Below are 16,479 nucleotides of genomic sequence, written 5' to 3'. Positions count from 1 at the left end.
CGTGCAGGTACCCGACGCAGTGCCTTAGTGGCACTATCGTTCTTGTACTGAGCTCAAACTCGCCGGTTAAATCCCCGTCCCCAGCGACCGCATTTTGATGAAGGCGAAATGAAAGAAAGTCCGTGTACTGAGATTTCAGAGCACGTTAAAGAATCCCTGGGTCGTTGAAATTAGTCCTAATCTCTTTACTGTACGGAATGTCTCGTGAACCATGGAGCTCCTCCAGAACGTAAAAGTAAGCCACATGAGCGTACCCAAGAGCCCCCCCCCCCCCCCGCAGTTAGGCATGGGCATGTGAGGCATGCCCCCCCCCACCTGAGCTTCGCCGTATGCAACTGCCTCGGGCCCCTCCCGAAAAAAAATTTCTGGCTACGTACCTGGTAAGCCATTAATCAATAAATCGCGCCCGCAGGTGACTTCGAGCACGTCAGGCGAAACTGTGCTCCCCAAAATCCTACGCACAAGGGTTGCCTGACGGAGTCCAGCCGGGCCTGGAGCATGGTGCGATGTTTCTGCAACGCGGACTACTGCAACGCCGCTCCGGCGACGCGGACGACGGCTCTGACGGCGGCACTCGTCCTGCTGCCGCTCTGGTTGGGGCTGGCAGCCGCCAGGATGCCCACCTGAGCGCCTGCCTGAAGAGGGCGCCCGTGTGTCCGAGGACGAAGAAGAAAGGGGCAGGCGCCTGTCCCGTTGTAGTCAGCCTGTGGGCGCCGAGAAGAACTGTGTACCCTGTGTTCGATAGAAGTGTGAATCGACTAACCGTTTTAATTGTTAAATTGATGTAAATAGACGCAGTCTCGCCACTTCCGATGCTTTAATTGAGCCAGAGTTGAACTAAAGGCAAAGTAAATAAGGTGTATTGCTGAGCTAGTTGCTGCATTATTAATGAAAAACTGCAGCAGAGGAGAAAAAACGACAACGTAGCAGCACAGCGACGAGGACAAAGCAATTTCGCCCTTGTCTTTGGGTTCCTTCGTTGTCGCTGCTCTTCTGTGCTGCAGTTTATCATTAAATAAAAGCAAAGCTGGGAACGAGCGCTTGTATTGGCCGGTGTCCTCGGTAAAAACATCCTCGTGTTCTGCAGGACAGTTCACGAGGCTGGAATCACGTGAAGCTTTTGACCTTTGCCTTCAGGTCAACCTGGATGTTGGAACACATCATTAAGTTAAAAGAATCTACGCATTATTTTAGTATCTGTGTCGTCGTTTCCTTTCTTTTTTTAATTTGTGGCGTGTTGTGGAGGGCAATATCCTTACCTTTCTCTATGACGTTTTGTCTGTACCTACCAGGAGCGCAAGATTTGTGTACTTGATGTCTTTCAGAGTATGACTAGCTGCCCCATCGCACAGTACCCCACACCACGGCTGCAAAGTACCGTCCACGGTGGATGGTTACGCGGTCTCTTATTTTTCTGTTTCTTTTGGGGCGTTCAGAACATTTAAACACCTTGTTGAATTCTGAGCTGCATTTTATTTTCTGGTTGCTCTACGAGCCCTAGGATGCTTGTGTTTGGCCGGACAATCAAAGTGCTCGTTTACGTTATATAATATTTAACACATGACGAAGCAATTAACGGAGAGTATGTGCTCGATGTGAGTCCGTGAGGGAATCCTTACATGCGCAGTCCTAAGCAACCATGTGCATAGGCTAACGCAAAGGCGCACGTCTCAAATCATTCCATCGAAAATGCTGTCATTTGAATTAGCGAAACAAGCTTGTCATTTTCCTGGATAACGGATTTCAAGCGTTTTATTTGTTGTCAGTTTACTTTCATCGAAACTGGCTGACAAAATCAGCAAGACAAAGCCTCCGCTTCTTACCGGAGCCTGTGCACTGTAACATTCTTCACCCCAAGTTTCTAAATCAAGCCTTCATGGCCAAACATGACACCCATGTGCTAGCCAGAACACGTGATACCTAAGGCAAGTGTACATGCCATGTGCATCCACACAATCTTTTCACATAGCTGTTGCAGAGTGTGCTTCAATTTCTTCCGCGCAGGATCACTTTCAGTGCCCACATATCCGTGGAGCCAGGTGCTTGCATTAGGCTGCCTCTGTCATAAAGGCATTTGCCCCAATATTGCAGTGTGCGCTCAGCTTCGGCTTTAACCTTTTCAACCGGACCGGCTTCGGTGTCGTGCTATGTCGTAGCCTAAAACTATCCGCGTTCCCTGCTGGTGCCCGAGAATAATATTCAGGTTGACCCAGAAGCGTGTGCTCTTCTGGATGCGCCCACATGTCATGCGGTCATGTGCTCATGCGGGCTCATGCCACGTGCTCAGGTGGACACAAGTCATTGAGCACAATGCAGGTACAGCTATCATTGTCACTTATTCACCTTAGTAGAGAGGAGAAGTCGAAAGTGGGGGGAGGAGTCGTTGCTTGCATTTTCTGTCTTTTTCCATGTTTGTTTTTTGTTGTTTTTAATGCCCTCTACTGCCAAAGCATGTTGTGAGTGCTGTCGCACGCCGCAATTGCTAGTACTGCACTGCCTGAACACAAGCGGTCTTTCATCCTTAGGGCACGTGCTACAACTAAGCTCATTGTGACCCCGAAAGTCGAGCACTGCGTCTCTTGGACTGTTCAGTGTCATAATTGTCACAAGGAGTCATGTTATTACTGCGATTTCCACAGATCGACCTTAATCGGCAAGACGCTTTGTTTTACTCGATGTTCTGACGCAACTACCTCCGCTTCGGGGCCGGATTTCGCCGGAACTTTCGGAATGGACTAGCCATGTTTACTTGTTTCCAGCGCTCTGTTTAAAGTGTCCCCCGATAACCCTTAGAGGTTTTTTTTTTAATTGCTTAAATGGCATCGTCTGATCCCAAAGATGTGTATTCACCTTTATCATTTGGGAGAGCTAGTGGCTCAAATAGCTCGTGTAGTGTCACTGGCGACAATAATAAATTAACAGATTTTGTGCAAAGCTACCAGGCCACAGGATCTGCTTTCGAGCAGTAAATTCAGGCAGGCATGGCGCCTGTGAAGCTACGAAGGTCTTCAGGGGCAATAATGAATCCGTTTCCCACCCTTCAGGGATTCTGTCCTTCAGTGGTGTCGTAAATTCCCCGCTAAAAGGTTCAAAAGCCGATCCTGCGGCCTGGGGACGTTGGGACAGCCCTCTACGTGTCCTACGATATGCATGTTCAAGAAATTTCTCCTGAACCGTGAAACAAATGACCGAAAATCACTGGCTACATGGATATTACAATGCTCAACTATTGTGACGAAGAGGCGTGTGTACATACGCGAGTATGTATACATCCCCTGAGCGAGGTCTTTGTTGTCGTGGCTCCTAAGACACAACACAATACGCCGCTCCTCAAGAGACGATTACAGAATTCAAATGATGCGTCATCATGAAACGCTGGTGAAAACGAAAATTTGGAGCGTCGATACCGGCCCCAACTTACGGATCCAGATGTGTCTGGTAACAGAATCAGCCTGGCTTCCATCTGGAGCATGTTTGTTTTTCGCTGGCCAATCAGGACTGCGTCAGCGTGTGCCGCATATATGTTACCGTTGCGCGTATTCTATCCACCGCTCCGAAGCGACGAGTGGGATTCGCCATTAATCCTGCGATTTTTGTGCAAAGCTCATTCCGTCAGTGCGGGTAAAACTATATATTAACGAGCCCAGGCGGCTACCACAGTCTATAAGGTCACGGATACTTCACTGACTGAGATTGTAGTTCACTGTTCTAAATGCTTCTAGGAGTCAGCGAGGATCTAAAGAAATGAAAGGAATTGGCCGGCAATTCTTATGACACTGCACGTTGCCCCCGCCCCCCGAAATAGGTTTCTACTTAGAAACTAGCCTGGCCAAAAAACCTTTATAAGTGTATCTGAGCCAAATGTTGGGTGTCATCTCGCTCACAATGCAGCATACCAGCGGATCAGGGTATCTCAGAGCCAACTATTATGTGAGCCAAACGCACCTTTAGCCAAAGCATCTCATGGTCAGAACGTTTTTTTTTTTCTAACTCTTCTAGGGCTATTGTCAGTGTACAACTTTCACGATATTCTTTTGTCTCAGCAAAACGCTTTAGAACAGGAATTTTCTGACGGTAAACAACATTCTAGACAAAGGGCTTTCAGAGTTCACAACATTTTAATCACCGTGTAAAAGATCGAAATTACTGCGAAGCATTGACGTTGAAATGTCTTCAGCGCTTACCGTCTTGTCCCCGCCAAGTTTTCACGAGCCTTCAAAGCAATCGTAAAGATCTTCCGAGTAATGTTAGCGAATATTTTTCACTACCTATAGCGCAGTGTTTTTTAACGTAGCTGCTTGTCAAAGGCTTCCCGCTACTGCCAAATATTGTAATCCCACAGAGAGACAGGGTATCAATTTAGTACTAGCCCACATCAAGATTCTGCTATCAAGTATACCGTTTGCTGGTCACTAGTGGGTACACGGCATTGTCGTAATATATAGTTTTTTATTAACACAGACTTTGGTTCATCAGAATATGAGCCAATTTATTGTTTCGTTTTTACAACAAATTTTCGCGCCCTTCGAAGAGGAGTGTTCAATTCTTGGAACTACGCACTTTCATTATAAAAATTGGACGCACATGTACTTAGGCGAAAACCACAATTCGTCCCAGCGTGCACCTTAGATGCTGGCAAAGACTAATCGCCGTCCTATCCCGCAATATACGCTATTTTATATTAACGCTACCATAATAGCCTGCGCGATAGCATGCTATCGATGAAAAGTGCCCAATGTAGTACATACTCATTACAATGGTCTTGTTTCGAGCCTGAGCTTTTGTTACATCCATGCAGGTTTGTTTGTTTTTTTTTTTCAAGTGTCACATTTTAAGTCATAGCATGATCTGAAAGGGTTTGTATAGAGAAATTGTAACGCTGCATATTTGAAAACTATCAAGGGCATCACAATATTTACCGACAGATCCACTCTTCACAAAATGTTTGCTGATAAAGGTTAATTAACTATATTGCTATAGGCTCTTGCAACATGTCCAGAACATTAAACTTTACAACTCAGTAAACTTCTCTGTAGAATATTGCTTCGTACACATAACAGCAAAATTCTTATGGTTACGACACGTTAGGGACGGCAACGCATAGTTTGAAACACCATCTCTACTAAATTGCTGTGAAAAACTTCTGTGAAAAAGATTCTGAAGAATATAATATTGGAAGAAAGTATTGAGTTCATTTCATTTCTTTTTTCTAGTGCTTTGTTGGCGTATACGCCGTTTCATTGTTGAGTCTTTTCCCTCTTTTGTTCCCCTAAAAAAAGAAAGAATTTTTGTCACCTGTACATTAATTTCACCGCGTCACTGTGCATGCGTGACCATGCTGATATTACAATAGTGCTGCCATTCGAAGTCTGTGTTTTCTGTAGAGCACTTTGAATGTTTCGATTTTTCTGAAAATTTCACTCGAAATGCATTATTTCAGGTTTTTCCCTAGGTGTTTTAAAGCAAAGATCCATAGCCGTTTCTCTTCTGCAGCATTGACATTTCAGGTTGCGTAAATGCAAGTGAGTTTTGTTTTCAATTATGGTTTTACATATCAGTAATGCCTGTGCACCGAACCGCGCACCGAACAGAGACCTTTCTCATGCTCTTTGCCTTCTACCTTTGCTCCGGTCTCTATAATAACCAGAATGAGGCAAGTAAAGTGAACGAAATAGTAAATTTCATAAACATACATACTCTTTTTTTATTTACGGCATACAGAAAACAGTTATAGCTAGTCTTTATAACCAACTGGCATATAAAATGCAAAAAGCGAGTTCAACTTTTTTATCACAGTATGATGAAGTTTAAAGCATGCATTAATATTTAATATCCAGAATTTTGTTTCACCTGAGCGTGTTTTTCCTACGTCACTGCAAGACAGCCTTACGTTTTAACCATTAAAAAGCCTACGTGAATCACGCGTTGCTTTACAACGCAAACGTAGGAGCGAGCACGAAAGCGCTGCCGGGCAACAGTATCGAAGTTTACCTCTCCACGATATTCTCATCCTTGCTCAAGTATTTCGGCCGCCGATCCTTACGGTGTGTTTGTGGCTAACAAAAAATTAACTGACGTAAACAGCTGCAGAAACATACGACTACATCTTTACAGACATCATTTAACCTTACACAAATAGAATAGCCTGCTAAATGCGTGCACATGACTGCAGTTCTTACAGTTTCCGTTACGTCACTGGCAGGTCAACTGGATTTTGTCGACGATTTGGCGCCACTGGTTATGTTTGCTTTCTTTTCGTGCTGGGTATGCACTCTCGTAGGCATATCAGATATTATTAATAAAAAAGCAAAGGTGCGCTGTCGGTTGATGATTTCTTCATTTTTTCCGAGATCCGTACGGTGCGACTGTTGGCACTTGTCTATCATGAGAACTCGATGTTGCATCATTTCCATCAGTTTATGTGAAGCTTCCTTAATGATGTCGTGTTGTGAATCATGTTTGTATATTGTTGAATGTAGTACCGTTCAAGTACTTGAAGTTTGCCAAATCAGCTTGGCTGTATGAATGTATTACTTTGTCGCGCGGATATTTACATAGCCAGCGGAGTTTTACCAAATGCTTGTGCAAAAATCGTACGGGTCACACGCGCTATTTATGTTTGGTATTGTGTTTCCCTCGCAACCTCCACAGCATCAGAGAATATGTGAGCAAGTTCAGGTATTATTATAACCACCGTGAACGCCTTGTGATGAATGCCCACCTGTACTTTGTGCTTTTAGCGTAAGAGCTGTCTCTAATATTTTTCATTCATTTGATGCAATAAAGCCTGAAACAGCATCATGAAAAGTGTGCCTGACCTCAATGGTCCACGTAAAGAGGAGTTGTGCTCGCTGATTCAGTTTCCTTCATAAATATAAATAATGCTAGGTCCATATAGGTGCGGCTGGGTTGATGTGCCGGAGCACCACGGCCCACGCATATGCCTACTACCGGTCAGGCAGTAGGCAGCCAAAGGGTCACATGAAGTTTCACGATAACAAGTTACGTCAGAAGCAAACAAAGCATTTGTGACATCAAAGTTCGCTACACTGGGGAGTTCGGCATGCGCTGTGCCTACGTGTGAGCGCTTCAGTACCACGCTTAGGGCAGCAGAGTAATAAGCCCAATAATTTTAAATACTGCGGATGCGAGTACGAAGGGGGCGGGTGCCCACTCAGTTTGAATAGCGCACCCGAAGTCGTACCATTGGGGAATATCACTGGTGTCTTAGATATCAGACTCGTGAAGCAGGTGCCTTGTTCTACCCACCTCCTTATGAATTGCACCTCACTGTGCTCACTTATGGCATGTCGCTAACGGAAAGCATGCCCTGAAACTACCTCGGATCCAGTGCGCCAAAATGTGTCAGGGTGTGAAGCCATGAAAATGGGCGCCACCTAGGAAGCATAATTTTTATCCGAAAACTTTAACCCATTCATTGTCGGTAAGTCACGAGTGCGGTCACGGGCCCTCGCCACTTACTAAAGATTTACATGTTAAGGAGCTTTTTATTCTTTTATTCTTATAGTCGGCAATACGGCCACAAATCACTTTCGTGAATAACTATAAGCAGACGAGGATGAACTAAACCTGTCGCGAACTGGGGATCCTTACTGGCAAGTGGTAGCTAAACTTTTCCAGACCTCTAGCACGCCCTGAAATTTCACCCGCCCATCTGCGTCCTATGGTGGGTCAGCTAGCTGCTGAGCGGCTCTTCAGGAGTGCTCCCTCCGTGCTCCTCAATGCGAAGGGGCCAGGTCGCCGTTTCTACAATATAAACTCATCTCACCGAGCTCAAAAACCATAATCAAACCAGAAACTCACCTACCGCAAAAGCCATAATTTAACACCCCAAAAAACCCACTTTTCCTAAGACTTTACTGCACTACCCTTTACTATATAATTTACTGTTAAGCTCCGGACGGGTGAGTACGACAGTTCTCCCCTTTAAAGGGACACTGAGGAGAACTCTATCATTTTTTTTGTTAGCAAAATCTGATAGTTCGGCATTTCATGACTTTGTTGCCGCTTGTCCGGGCGTGAAAGATGCATTTATTTCAAAGTAATTTGGATTCGAAGATGAAAAAGTTTTTCCTGCTGCTCTGATTCAAACTCAGGGAACTCTTATGACGTCTCAGAACGGAGTGACGTGATACGTGACGTAAACGTAGACTCCGTGATTTCTGACGGCTAGCGGTGCGGTGCGCAACCTTCCTTTGCCGGCCTCAGAGATTCGTGGCTTCTATGAAGTAAGGCAAATTCCTCCAAGGTGGCGCCTCTTGTCCTAGGAAGTCATCACGCTTGTACTTGCGAGATTGGCCTGTGGCGGCGACACCTGTATTTTGGTTCTTGCTATTTTCTACATTACAAGAGCTTTGTTTTCAGTAAGAGTGGCGTTTTTGTGATCAGGAGCTGCTATTCTATCGATACAAGCCAACTTCAAATTCTCCTCAGTGTCCCTTTAAGTAATGTGAAGTGTTTGTGGCGCGACACGTTTCCCGCTCCACCTCCAGACTTAAGGCGCGCTCACATTAGCGGGAAAACGCGCAACGCTGGACGTTTTCCGCGTGCCGCTTCCCGCGCAAGCCGGTTTTTCTCCCGCGGACAGCCTGCTCTGCCGTCCCGCGGAGCGATGGGTTCGGTACCTATTTTTCCCGTGCCGGTGACCAGAACAGCCAATGGGCGCCGACCGGCCGGGCACTCGGCGGCTGCTTTGCCAGGGCGACGGGAGGGGAGCTAGCAGGGTGCGCTTTCCAGTCTTCTCTAGTGTCACGTGACTATCCCCTTCTCTTTCTGCTCGTTCGGGTCCTCCCTCAGCGCCTCCTCTCTCCACCTTCCAAGACAACCGCAGCGAGAAAACGCGCGCAGTGTGAGCGTCATTCTGAGGAGCTGCGAGGCAGCGTCGACGTTGACGCTGCGCCGGCGCGGGAAGCTTCCCGCTAGTGTGAGCGCGCCTTTAGAAAACCGGTAACATCTGGCCAAGACCGTGCATTTCAAAGCGAGAAGAAAAGTGTAGGCACGCAAGAAAAAACAAGACTGCAGCCCAGCTTACGCGGCGATAAGGATACATGTATGCACAGTTTGCTCTCACGGACGATTTATCCGCCGTCAGGTCAATTTGTCTTCTGGACAGGAGTGGGATGTCACAACCAAAGTGGACAGCTTAAGAATGATTATTGTTCGCACACAACGGTCAAAAAATGACCTGCAGCGCAAAGAAGAGAAAAGAGGAGAGAAATGACGGAATGAGCTGCATGCCCACTGTGGCCATCACTGTAGGGCACCGCTGCATCACGCTTCTCAGTTTTCTTTTTTCATCAGCTTTACAATGACAGTTGTTTTCATTCGCACATCGTGAGCACCATTGTTGTGGCCGGTGAAACGTGTCGCATGTATTCTTCTTGCGTCTCGATTCGTCTTATTCAGCTGACATGAAGCCGACTTGTCTCATTTCGAGCCATGCTCTACAAGTTCTGTGGAGGTTGAGTTTAACTGAAAATAAATGTCAGGCGACGATAAAAGCCGCAGTGAATTTTAAGCACTAGCTGGGCGCTTCACCCTGCCTCAGTGTGATGTTGCTGATGATCTAGGCGGTAAAGCGTAAAGCTGCTACTCAAACTGACAGACTGGTTGAGTCTGCGTCAGGCCGAACGCGCAGAGCTGAACGGGTTGTCGCTGAACTGCTGCGCCAAAGCCCGAATGCCACTATCGCGGTTCGCAACTCTCTTGAGTCTGAAATAAACTGAACGGCGATGATCGGGAAGCAGTAGAAGGTCCTTCTAATGACACAGTGTGCACTGAATCGAAATAGGAACCAAATTAACACTGAATTGACACCGCAGCTCTGAATAGCGCCAAGAATACTGGGTTGCCATCTGAATTAGCCGAGAAGCTTCGTTCTCACTTGTCGGTTTCACCGCTTCGCATAACAAACTTGTTTTGTCGGCGACCGTTTCCGGTCTGCTTCACGGGCACGTACCTCAGGGTACGCCGAAGCATGCGCTCGCGGCCACGGGCGCGTTCACGGCGACGTCCTCGAAGTTCTTTAACCGAGTGAAATTAGGTTTGGTTTGGTTTGGTTTATAGGGGTTTAACGTCCCAATGCGACTCAGGCTATGAGGGACGCCGTAGTGAAAGGCTCCGGAAATTTCGGCCCCCCGGGGTTCTTTAACGTGCACTGACATCGCACAGCACACGGGCCTCAAGAATTTCGCCTCCATCGAAATTCGACCGCCCAGGCCGCGATCGAGCCCGCGTCTTTCGGGCCGGCTGCCGAGCGCCGTAAGCACTCAGCCACCGCGGCGGCTGTGAGTGAAGTTAGGGGCGGACTCTCAAAAGTCATTCTACTCTGTTCGCCGGCACAACTTGTGTTGTTGCCTCAGCTGAGGCTTCTCGAAGGGCAGCCTATCTGATTACGATGACACGAACAACAAATCATCATCATCATCATCATCAACAGACCTTCGTCTTTGTCGCCAAACTTCCACATCTTCGAGCGCAGCAGGTTGGTGGCCACGCGATCGCGTGCGCGAAGTGAGGAGAACTCTAGCGTAGTAGAGCCGTGACACTTCGTCGCAGTGCCCCCGGGCAACAGCAGCGGTCGGGCGCTTGTATAGCGTGTCTGCGTGGGTTGCTCAGCCGCGCAGTTTGGGTACGGCGCGCAAGCAGGGCTCAGATTCCGCATTCTGCAGCGCCGACCATGATCGCGTTCTCGAAATTTTAAAGAGTGATAAGAGTAGTACTAATAATGAGGTATAGGTCTCTCAAGACACTAAGGCGCTGAACTGTAATAAATTAAAAGCTGAATATATTACATTTTTGTTAATCAACCTGCTAGTTAACACATCTTAGCTTGTACTTAATGTCCACCGGCAGCGACAATACCATGTTGAACAAAATGCTTTTCTAACGAAAAAAAAATCACGTTTTTAATCATAGCTAACAGTCTTGGGCGAAACGCCTTGTATTGAAAACATAGAGAGGGTCGTTTTCCTATACTACTCAATTTTGTAGAATTCTCGCTGTATGTCCGGGTTAAGAGATATACACCAGCGAATTTCTTACTCGATTCGAGTAATTGCTCTTGTAATTAACGCAGTGATGATCGTCGCTAAACATACCCAGCTTTCCTGGACGCTACCAACTAGTTCCATCTGCCGGCCGCCAGCAGCGAGTGCTGCGGTAACTCAATGGAAATGTTTTTCTTTGTAATCTAAAGAAAACAAAAGAGTGCCGCGAGTGGTACGCGAAGATGTTGATACTAGAGGCTTACTCATGCTTCGAGGTGTGTAACCTGACTTGTAAAATGGTTCCGGCGCTCGCATCGACTAGTTTTGACGGCCATAGAAAATCAATGGGGTGTACTAAACATTCGGAATTCGCGAGGCAATTTTTTACGTTCAGTGCCACTCAGCACTTGGTGGCAAGCCTGCAAACTATAACTGTTTGTCCACATTTTCAGGGCTTGCTCCGCATTGGGGTGGCACCGCTGTAACGGGGTGGGTGGGGGGGGGGGGGGGAGGAGGAGCGAAAAGCCTTCCAGTAACACATTTCGCCTTCAAATCATCTAGGCTGAAGGCAAGGCTTCTGTACATGTGGGCAATTACAACAAAAGCAGCTAAACAACAGCTGCAACCAGCAACCGGAAATAAAAGTATCTAGAAGCGCTCTGACCTCAAAGCTCGAAACAAACTGTCTATTTTTATGTTGTTATCGCTGCTGCTAGCGGCAGAATGAAGTTGCGTGGAAGGAAAAAGGACCAAATAAAAAAAAGGTCACAACGTGATCGCAACCACCCAAGGCTAAGCAAAATGCTGCGCCGTGCCATTTGTTGTAGTAACCTCGTTTCCGGCAAAAGCAAAGGCAGAAAAGAAAGTCAGGACTGCCTTTTCAGCGAAAATCGTCTTTCCTGCCAGGCGCCGTTTATTTGATTTACGACGCTGCGTTTCCCTTTCATCACGCTCGAAAGCTACATGGTGTGGCGAGCAGCGCGCGAACGTTGCCCCGACCGCTCTCTTCCCTCCTCTTTCAGCATGACGTAAATCTCTCACTTTCTCTCACCTAACCGTTACCCCCGTAGCTTGTATACGTTCGCGCATACAACGCCTTCCGTTCGTGCACGGTTGCCGCCACATAAAGTTAAATAAGAACGAATATGCCCGACAAGGAATAGCCGATGACAGCGCCGGAATAATTGAAGCGGTCACTGCGGCAATTAAACGCATTTATTTTGGTTAAAGTCGAATGTGGAATTTTACAAAAGTGGGAGGTGCAGAAACAAAGAACGGCTCGTCCTCATGGGAGCATCCGCTGATTTTGGGAGGGCTTTTGTCGAGACGTTTTGGAAAGATAGCTCTATAAGGCGTTCGAAATTAATCCGTGTACAAAAGTTGTTTGGACATGTATAGTATTGTGACCATGTGGACACAAAGTGAGAGGAGTATTGTAGTGGCTGAATTAATTTAAAATCAATAAAGTTTTAATAATAATAATTGGTTTCTTGGGGAAAGGAAATGGCGCAGTATCTGTCTCATATATCGTTGGACACCTGAACCGCGCCGTAAGGGAAGGGAGGGAGTGAAAGAAGAAAGGAAGAAGGAGGTGCCGTAGTGGAGGGCTCCGGAATAATTTCGACCACCTGGGGATCTTTAATGTGCACTGACATCGCACAGCACACGGGCGCCTTGGCGTTTTTCCTCCATAAAAACGCAGCCGCCACGGTCGGGTTCGAACCCGGGAACTCCGGATCAGTAGTCGAGCGCCCTAACCACTGAGCCACCGCAGCGGGCAATAAAGTTTGGAATCGCAGCATTTCGCATTCATATTGTACCAGGGACATAAAGGCTCTCGTTTCCCTAGAATTTCGTTTGGTGAAATTCGCGTTGCACAATCATGTTCCTAAAGTTTTTCATTAAATTTTCAGCGCAATCCGCGCACTTATGCGTGCAATTCTGTGACAATCCGCGCAAAACCCCTCTCGATGCGTCGCCGCTGTTACGTGTGGCGCCATCTACAGAGGGCACACAGCAACAGATGAAGCTGATAACTGCAGCGGGGTACGTGCCAATCGCCACTGTCTGGCATGCGCGATTACTCAGATTGAGTTGTAATTTGGGCGAGAAAGAGAGCAGACTTTATTCAGAAACTGGTCTTAGTAGCTTGACAAACAGATGGGTGTGGCCCTCATTACAGAACTAGTGGCCCGATCTGCTACACGAACCTGGTCGATGAGCTTTAGCTCATCTTCCAAGGATACACCTAGTCGGTTGAGCCTCCCGCTGCTCTTAAGACGAGTGTATCGTTTTTAAATGTTTGGGGTTCTCGGCACACCCCCACAAAGCGTGGAAAAGTGTGGGACCTGCGTCATACCTCGGGCAGGTGTCAGGGTATTGAACGATACATTTTGCTGTATTTACTAGGTTTCGAAATGAGTTTGTCTGTATTCGGAGCCAGGCAACAGCATCTGCTGTGCTTAGCTTTTTGTGATGTGGAGGGTATTTCTTACGGTTAAGCGTAGCGCATCTAGTCGTTCGCTATATGTGGACGCAAGGGGTGTGAGGTAAGGTTGTGAAATACCCGCCCGGTTATTCAGCGCCAGAACTAGGTCATGAGCCGCCTAGCTGTCCTCTAACCCTGCATGACCCAGCGTCCAAGTAATTGGGTGTTGTTCTTGTAATTGGGTAGCAGCAAGGAGTTCTACTGCTCTTTTTGGAGGGTTGCCATTCGTGTAAGTCATATAATCACGGCAGGCTTGCTGTGAGCCTGTGATAACGTGTACCATTTTACTGAGTCTGTCTTAGTGTTGAATAGCGAAGGCCACTCTATGGCTTCAGCTGTGGCGGAGCTTTCTGCTCTAATGAAGGCTGTTAATATAGTTGGTTGCATACGTAGCCGACCGCATCTGGGTATGCCGCAACGTCAAAATATTGTAAAGGCGCGCTCACATTAGCGGGAAAACGCGCAACGCTGGACGTTTTCCGCGTGCCGCTTCCCGCGCAAGCCGGTTTTTCTCCCGCGGACAGCCTGCTCTGCCGTCCCGCGGAGCGATGGGTTCGGTACCTATTTTTCCCGTGCCGGTGACCAGAACAGCCAATGGGCGCCGACCGTGAACCGTGACGTCGGTCCCAGTTCAGTGACCCCGTCGGCGGAGGCGGAGGCTGCGCGCGTCCGGCCGGCCGGCCCCGGCCGGCCGGGCACTCGGCGGCTGCTTTGCCAGGGCGACGGGAGGGGAACTAGCAGGGTGCGCTTTCCAGTCTTCTCTAGTGTCACGTGACTATTCCCTTCTCTTTCTGCTCGTTCGGGTCCTCCCTCAGCGCCTCCTCTCTCCACATTCCAAGACAACCGCAGCGAGAAAACGCGCGCAGTGTGAGCGTCATTCTGAGGAGCTGCGAGGCAGCGTCGACGTTGACGCTGTGCCGGTGCGGGAAGCTTCCCGCTAGTGTGAGCGCGCCTTAACGAAGCGTACGTCGGGACGGAACGGTCGCTCCGCCGCCTCGAAGAAGTTGACCAGCAGGTGCCGGTGGGTAGCATGAATTAACTTGGTTTATTTAAAATGGGTGCAAAACATCATTTAAACTCAACAAACTGATACAAAGCTCTAAGAGTAAATAATAACGCCGTCAGTCATACCAAGGGGCGCGCAACATCTTCCGAGCAGAGGTCCCGAGCAGCAGGGCCGCAGCCGTTCCTCTCCACCGTTCCTCGCGCCAAAACCCCCTCTTAAATACGTTTGCCCAGGATCCTGGGGACACTTTCAGTAACCAATCGGAAATGCGGCTGTCGAAGCCAATGAGAACGATTTCTTTAAAACGAAAGCAGCCAATAGCACGCCGGTGCCCACGAGGTTGTTTACTCGAGAGCACCGCGCAAATTCCACGAAGACGCGCGCATCTCCGCTTGGCACACAGATACAAACACACAAAACGACATCCGAAACACAGGGAACGCAAACCTCCCAGTCGGTGCACCACGCGACCCGCCGTCCGCGCTCTCAGCCCTCGCGGCTCGTCTCCGACGCATCTGGTCTTTGGGCAGTCTGCTGCCCGAAGCAATCACTTCACGCGACTCTCCTGGAAACCACGGGGGGTCCGCGCGCCCGCTCTGGTGTCTCGGACACGGCCTTGGAAGACATTGTCCCCCTGCAGGCAGCTAACCGTGCGTCTCAGTGCGTTTTACTCTAACTAGGCATTCGAACAAAGCCGGGGAGGGGGCCGCACCACGCCTGCTCACAAAGAGTCAGAGAGAAAACGGCTCTGCCAAATGTCGGGGTGTGAGCCCCTCTAATGGCTCCCCGCACAGCAGCGAGCACAAAGGCAGCAACAGTCGCACCGCGGGGAGAAGAACACATTCAGCTTGTTGGAAAAACTGGCGCACGAAACCTGCGAAGCTCGCTACGCGACAATATTCTGGAAGACTTAAGTGCTGCGAGAGCCGTGATTTAAATGAAACCGGATAAGATTACGAGCGCTTCCATATTCCCGATATAAACATGCACGCTAATTGCAACATCCAAAAAGCATAATCAGTGTTACGGCCAGTTCTATGATTAACGACCACAATTGCGTCCGCGCTTTCTGTGCACTTTGTCACATACCTTACAGCCAGAAACGGCTTTTGTGTGCTGGTCATCGTTTATTCTTGTTTTTATTTTTAATTACGAAGGCCTAATTAATATTACCCTGCATTATGTCGGTCCAGGGAACGGCTCGTGGTCGCCCGGCGCCTCGGACATCGTGCCAGCGGGTGCTTGGTTAGCCAGAGGAAAGACAAAACCCAGTTAAAGAGCGAAAAGCCTCGGTAATGGTTGTTTGGAAATAATAATCAATCAATAAATCAATCAATCGATCAATCAATTAATCAAACAATTTATGCGAACTCGGTGAAGTGGAGACATGGACATGAAAGGTACATGAAAGCATGCCACAGATTTTGTGTATGCGCAAGGAGGCCCATACAGTCAGGTTTTAAATTCCAGCATCAAAGGTAATAAACGCACATTTTTATTATAGATTATACACGACCAAGCTTCATTGGCTTTCGTAACCTGCCGTGATTCGCGACTGGCATAAGAATGACGCTTCAGGTACGGATTGCTCGATTCAGGTAGAATCGAGCAAGCTTTTGGCTCGGGCCACCGCCAATACACTTCAGAAACTTTTGAGGGGCCTTCTGCGAACCCAATCTCTTCATATAAACTAGTCCGTTGCGGATCCAGTTGCGGTTAATCGTGTTTTCTTCATCCGTCATTGGCTAGAGATAAACGCTGTCAGGAACGTCGGCCAATGGCGTGGCGAACAGGAACAAGATGCACGGTTCAGAACTAAAAAAGAAAGAAATGAAATGGCCGGTTATATCCACGACCATGCACTGCTTACGGCCGAGCAAGAAGCACGGGATTGGAAGGTCTCCCAATTAAGAAGCATAAAAAGAAAAAAAACACAGCGGTGGGCCTACCAGGAAGACAAACGCGAAGCGCCGAAC

The 16,479-nt window shown here is 48.0% G+C and overlaps 1 protein-coding gene across 3 annotated transcripts in view; it reads left to right on the top strand.

The window, feature by feature from the left end:
• LOC144129183 (uncharacterized) overlaps positions 1-6,807 on the top strand; it is a 79,050-nt gene extending 72,243 nt beyond the window's left edge. For all 3 annotated transcript variants that reach the window (XM_077663161.1, XM_077663160.1, XM_077663162.1), the window contains one exon: positions 413-6,807. In XM_077663161.1, the coding sequence (XP_077519287.1) occupies positions 413-627 (215 nt within the window). In that variant the 3' untranslated portion in view covers positions 628-6,807. The remainder of the gene's footprint in view (positions 1-412) is intronic.
• Positions 6,808-16,479: the final 9,672 nt, after the last annotated feature.

The sequence above is a fragment of the Amblyomma americanum genome, chromosome 4 (genome assembly GCF_052857255.1).
Source record: "Amblyomma americanum isolate KBUSLIRL-KWMA chromosome 4, ASM5285725v1, whole genome shotgun sequence".
Taxonomy (NCBI): Eukaryota; Metazoa; Arthropoda; class Arachnida; order Ixodida; family Ixodidae; genus Amblyomma; species Amblyomma americanum.
This window is presented reverse-complemented; position numbering and strand designations above follow the sequence as displayed.